The sequence below is a fragment of the Fundulus heteroclitus genome, chromosome 21 (genome assembly GCF_011125445.2).
Source record: "Fundulus heteroclitus isolate FHET01 chromosome 21, MU-UCD_Fhet_4.1, whole genome shotgun sequence".
In the NCBI taxonomy this organism is placed as follows: domain Eukaryota; kingdom Metazoa; phylum Chordata; class Actinopteri; order Cyprinodontiformes; family Fundulidae; genus Fundulus; species Fundulus heteroclitus.
In genome coordinates this window covers 41,180,612-41,186,135 of record NC_046381.1, presented here as the reverse complement: position 1 = coordinate 41,186,135, position 5,524 = coordinate 41,180,612, and the positions used below count along the sequence as shown (strand labels likewise).

Here is a 5,524-nt window from a genome sequence, read left to right as displayed (position 1 = left end):
TATATATGTATGTTGTGGCGGACCACTAGGGGGCTCCACTCTCACTCAGTGGAGAAGTTGTAGTGATGAGAAATATGTTTGTTCGTTGGTGTATATATATGGTTTTCTGTACAGTTGCTCTCAGTTGGAGTCGAGTAAAGAGCTGTTCAAACCTACATCCTTTGTGTCGTCATTTTCACTCCTCCACATTGGTGACCCCTGTGAGCCAACATGTCCACATCTGATGGCCTGCCCAGCTCCAGACAGCCGATCGCTGTCTCTGGTGGACCTCCACCGGCTTCTTTTGCTGTGGCCGTTAAGATTCCGGATTTCTGGCTACATGATCCGCAATCATGGTTCTTCCACGTCGAAGCACAGTTTGCTCTTCGTGGGATCACATTGGACGACACAAAGTACCACTATGTGGTTTCGGCGCTGGATCCACCATCCACCAGGCGCGCAATGAGCCTGCTTCGCAACCCTCCCGCGGACGGAAAGTACAGCGCGCTCAAACACCTGCTTCTCCGCCGTTACTCCCTGTCTGACGCAGAACGCGCCGAAAAGCTGCTTTCTCTCTCGGGGTTAGGAGATGGCTCAGCTTTGGAGCTCATGGAAAGTATGCTGTCCTTGCTGGGTGACGACGAAGGCGGTTTTCTTTTCATCCACCTGTTCCTGCGACAACTCCCGGCTCCGGTGCGGATCGCTCTGGCTAACTCGTCCCTGCTGCGGGAGAAGGATTTCCGCTCACTGGCTGAAAAAGCTGATCGCATCCTCCTGGCTTCCAGGACCTTCACCATCCAGTCGCTGGCCAAGGAACCTACAGCTTCTTCTTCTGAGCCTTTGCCGGCTTCAGCGGTCGATCAGCCATCGGTGATGGCAGCGATCGCCACCAGGAAACGCCAGAAGCCGGCTCTTTGTGTCTACCATCAGCGCTTCGGCGTCAGGGCGCGGCGCTGCCTCCCGCCCTGCAGCTTCAAGCCGCCGGGAAACGACCAAGCCGACGCCTGCTAGCAGCCGCGGCCGTTGGCGATAAGGAGAGGCTGCTCTTTATTGAGGATTCGCGATCGGGGAGACATTTTCTGGTGGATTCAGGTTCTCAGAAGAGCCTCGTTCCCCCGGCGGGCCCCGACAGGCTTGCTGAAGGCTGCGGTCCCCAGCTGACCGCCGCTAACGGTTCTCCCATCAGAACATTCGGAGAAAGGTTGGTGACTGTCTGTTTCAATGGACGTGACTTCCAGTGGAACTTTGTAGTAGCAGCGAGCTCTGTCCCCATCATAGGGGCTGATTTCCTCTGTGCTCACGGCCTGCTTGTGGACGTTGCAAACCGGCGTTTAATTGACGCTGTGTCTTTTTCCTCACTGCCTTGTATAACGCGAGGAGCTGGGCCATTAGTACACACTAATTTTTTAGCTTCAGGGGACGCGTTCCAGCGTTTATTGTCAGATTTTCCCTCTCTGACTCTCCCCAATTTTTCAAACACAGACACAAAGCACGGGATAGAGCATTATATCCCCACAACTGGCGCTCCAGTGTTTGCGCGCGCGCGCCGCCTTGACGCGGCAAAGCTGGCGGTTGCGCGGGAGGAGTTTGCCAACATGGAGCGTTTAGGGATCGTGAGGCGCTCCAACAGCCCCTGGGCGTCACCGTTGCACATGGTGCCCAAGTCGGACGGCCAGTGGCGGCCTTGTGGGGATTTCCGTCGTCTAAATAACGTCACAGAGAATGACCGTTATCCTATCCCCCACATCCAGGATTTCTCTGCCCATCTCTCTGGGGCATCCATTTTTTCTAAAGTGGATTTGGTGCGGGGTTATCACCAGGTCCCCGTGAGAGCTGAGGACATCCCTAAAACCGCGGTGATCACTCCGTTTGGCCTGTTTGAGTTTTTACGCATGCCATTCGGCCTTAAAGGTGCAGCTCAAACATTTCAGCGGTTGATGGATTCCGTTCTGCGTGGGTTGTCCTTCGTTTTTGTATATTTGGACGACATCCTTGTGGCCAGCAGCTCGGCCGAACAGCACATGTCCCACCTACGTCAGGTTTTTCAACGTTTGGCGGCACATGGCCTGATTGTCAACCCTGCAAAATGCCACTTTGGGTTGCCGGTCATGGATTTTTTGGGCCACCGCATTTCTGCCAGTGGTGCGGTCCCATTGCCACAGAAAGTTCAGGCGGTGGCCGATTTTCCCCGCCCCCAGATGGTTAAAGCCCTGCAGGAGTTCTTGGGGATGGTTAATTTTTACAACCGCTTTATCCCCAAAGCAGCACAACTTCTGCAGCCGCTTTACGGTGCGCTCAAACAGAAAAAAGCCACCGACAGCATCGACTGGGTCCCTGAACGCCTCCAGGCGTTTGGTGGCGCTAAGTCTGCTTTGGCCGATGCTGCTCTTCTGGCCCACCCTTCCCAGTCAGCTCAGATCGCTCTGACAACTGATGCATCTGACGTGGCTGTGGGGGCGGTTTTGGAGCAGCGTGTCTCTGGTGTTTGGCAGCCGCTTGCCTTTTTCAGCCGTACTTTGCGGGACAATGAACGGAAATACAGCGTTTTTGATAGAGAGTTGCTCGCTCTCTACCTGGCTACACGCCATTTTAGATATTTTCTGGAGGGCCGCTCATTTACTGCCTTTGTGGACCACAAGCCCCTCATCTTTGCCATGTCCAAAACATCCGACCCCTGGTCCGCACGACAGCAACGCCACCTTGCCGCCATTTCTGAATTCACGACTGACATTCAGCATGTTGCTGGCAAGTCCAACTTAGTGGCTGACTGTCTGTCTCGTGCGCTGATTTCCCCAGTTTATGTCGGGATCGATTTTTCTGCTATGGCTGCAGACCAGCGCAGTGATGCAGACATCCTTGCGCTACAGTCTGGGTCCACGGGCCTCCAGCTGGAGGAAAGACAGATGCAGGAAGGTGGTCCTCCTCTGATCTGCGATGTTTCTACTGGCTGTCCCCGGCCTCTGGTTCCTGTTTCGTGGCGCCGCCGGGTTTTTGACACGTTACACTCCCTCTCGCATCCCGGCATTAGGGCCTCCGTCAAACTGGTCAGTTCTAAATTCGTTTGGACTGGACTGCGCAAAACGGTTAGAGAATGGGCTGCAGCCTGTGTTCAGTGCCAGCGTGCTAAGGTCCAGAGGCACACTAAAGCACCTTTGGAACCGTTTCCCATCCCTGACAAGCGGTTTGATCATGTACATGTAGACCTTGTGGGTCCCCTTCCCCCATCACAGGGTTTCACACATCTCCTGACCATGATCGATCGTACAACCCGGTGGCCGGAGGTGGTTCCGCTGTCATCTACAACGTCAGCAGCGGTGGCCCGGGCTTTTCTGTCCAACTGGGTTGCACGTTTTGGCCCCCCCTCTGACATTACCTCTGACAGAGGCCCACAGTTCGTTTCAGAGCTTTGGTCCGCCATGGCCGATGGTCTGGGGGTCAAGATCCACCGCACCACTGCGTACAATCCACAGGCTAATGGGTTGTGTGAGCGGTTCCACAGGTCTTTGAAAGCTGCGCTCCGTGCTTCTTTAACTGATGGAAACTGGGTTGACCGCCTGCCATGGGTCATGCTTGGTTTGCGTTCAGCCGTTAAAGAGGACCTTGGTGCTTCCACAGCTGAACTGGTTTTCGGTCAGCCCCTGCGTGTCCCTGGGGCGTTTTTACCTGATTCCCCTGCGCCACAGTTCGGTCCACTTGGGCAACGTTTTTTCCCTCAGGGAGACTCCTTTCAGGTTCCCACCCCTGTTCACCATTGTTTGCCCCAGTCCTTTGTTCCTGCGTCCTTTGTATGATGGCCCTTTCAGAGTCCTTGAACCAGGGCCTAAACATTTTCTTTTGGATTTGGGAGGGCGTAAGGAAACTATCTGTGTTGACAGGCTCAAACCCGCTCATGTCTTGGCGGACGATCAGGTGGTAACGGCCCAAGCTCCTCGCAGGGGAAGACCCCCCTCCACTGTTTTAATGGACCGCTGTTCTTCCTCCAGAGATCCTCATTTATCGGAGCTCAACCCCCCTGCAGCCCCTCCATGTCGCCTTCGTCCTCAGGCACGGATGTCCCAGGATCATCCTACAGGGTCCAAGTTCAGCCGTTTTGGACGTTTGTTGAAACGCACAAATCTGGATTAGTTTGTTATTTTACCCTACTGAGTGTTCGGGGGGGGCATATGTGGCGGACCACTAGGGGGCTCCACTCTCACTCAGTGGAGAAGTTGTAGTGATGAGAAATATGTTTGTTCATTGGTGTATATATATGGTTTTCTGTACAGTTGCTCTCAGTTGGAGTCGAGTAAAGAGCTGTTCAAACCTACATCCTTTGTGTAGTATTTTCCACTCCTCCACAATGTAATATATATATATATATATATATATATATATATATATATATTATAATATGTATTTGATTAATATATATATTATTGATATACTAGTCTATATTGTATATATATCATATATATATATATATATATATATACTAGGTATATATAATATATAGTATAATATATAGCTAATATAGATATATGTATATGTATTAGTAATATTATATATGTATATATAATATATATAATGGAGATGTATATATATATATAGTTGTATATATTATTATATGATTAGAAATATATGTATATATATTATAATGTAGATGTGTATATATATAATATATATTATATATATATGTAATATATATGTATATATGTATTATATATATGTATATATAAATAATATTGTATATATATATGTATATTATATTATCTATGTATATATATATGATAGATATATATGGTAGGTTATCATATATATGTATGTATATATATTATATATATGTATGTAGATATATATATCGAGTTATATATATATATATATATATATATGTATATATATATATATATATATATGTATATGTATATATATATGTATATGTATATGTACGGCACATACACATGCATACATACAAGAATGTATACAAAGTTAAAATCAAATTGACCTTTGTTCAATAATCAAATGTTTAAATGTTTTGTAAATAGGTTAAAAGTTGTCTGATCACATATAAAACCAGCAGGAATTGTAAATTCCATGTTTGGAGAAACCCGCCTGTCCAAAGTAATTTCTTCTAAAAGGGACTGGGCAGTCAAACCTCAGGCTTGCACTAGTTAGTCTGCTTTGATTTTCTGTTTTCTTAATAAATTATTGTAATGGATGAGGAGCCAGTCCTTTTATAATGTAAAATACCACAACAGAGTCTGCGTATTTAATCAAATTCTTCCGATTTAATTGATTGTTTGTTTGTAAGATGCAATGAGCTGGCCTGTTTAAAATAGAAACCAGAGGACGTAACTGGAAGACAGTCTTACAGACAGTCTCCATGTTCAATCCTTTGTTTTTTTTTTTAAGTAAAACTATATACAGACCTATTCAATACATTAGAATATCATTGGAAGGTAATTTATTTCAGTAACCCAATTCACTCAGTGAAACACATTAATTAATTACAGATGCAATTAGACATCTAGAAACCAACTCAATATGTTAATTGAACAGTTCTCTGGTT

General features: G+C 47.2%; 1 protein-coding gene across 1 annotated transcript; it reads left to right on the top strand.

Moving 5' to 3' along the window:
* Nucleotides 1–210: 210 nt before the first annotated feature.
* LOC118556803 lies at nucleotides 211–2,498 on the top strand. Its single transcript, XM_036125140.1, has 3 exons — nucleotides 211–745; nucleotides 817–2,070; nucleotides 2,261–2,498. The coding sequence occupies exons 1-3, from the start codon at nucleotides 211–213 to the stop codon at nucleotides 2,404–2,406; spliced, it is 1,935 nt and encodes a 644-aa protein (XP_035981033.1). The 3' UTR covers nucleotides 2,407–2,498.
* The last annotated feature ends 3,026 nt before the right edge of the window (nucleotides 2,499–5,524 follow it).

What these genes read in the sequence shown, in the direction of transcription:
- LOC118556803 (XM_036125140.1), top strand. Translation starts at nt 211, where the DNA reads ATGTCCACATCTGATGGCCTGCCCAGCTCCAGACAGCCGATCGCTGTC. An exon ending in ACTGGCTGAAAAAGCTGATC is followed by an intron (nt 746 to 816) that starts GCATCCTCCTGG and finishes TCTTCTTCTGAG; the next exon opens with CCTTTGCCGGCTTCAGCGGT. An exon ending in TGTCAACCCTGCAAAATGCC is followed by an intron (nt 2,071 to 2,260) that starts ACTTTGGGTTGC and finishes ACTTCTGCAGCC; the next exon opens with GCTTTACGGTGCGCTCAAAC.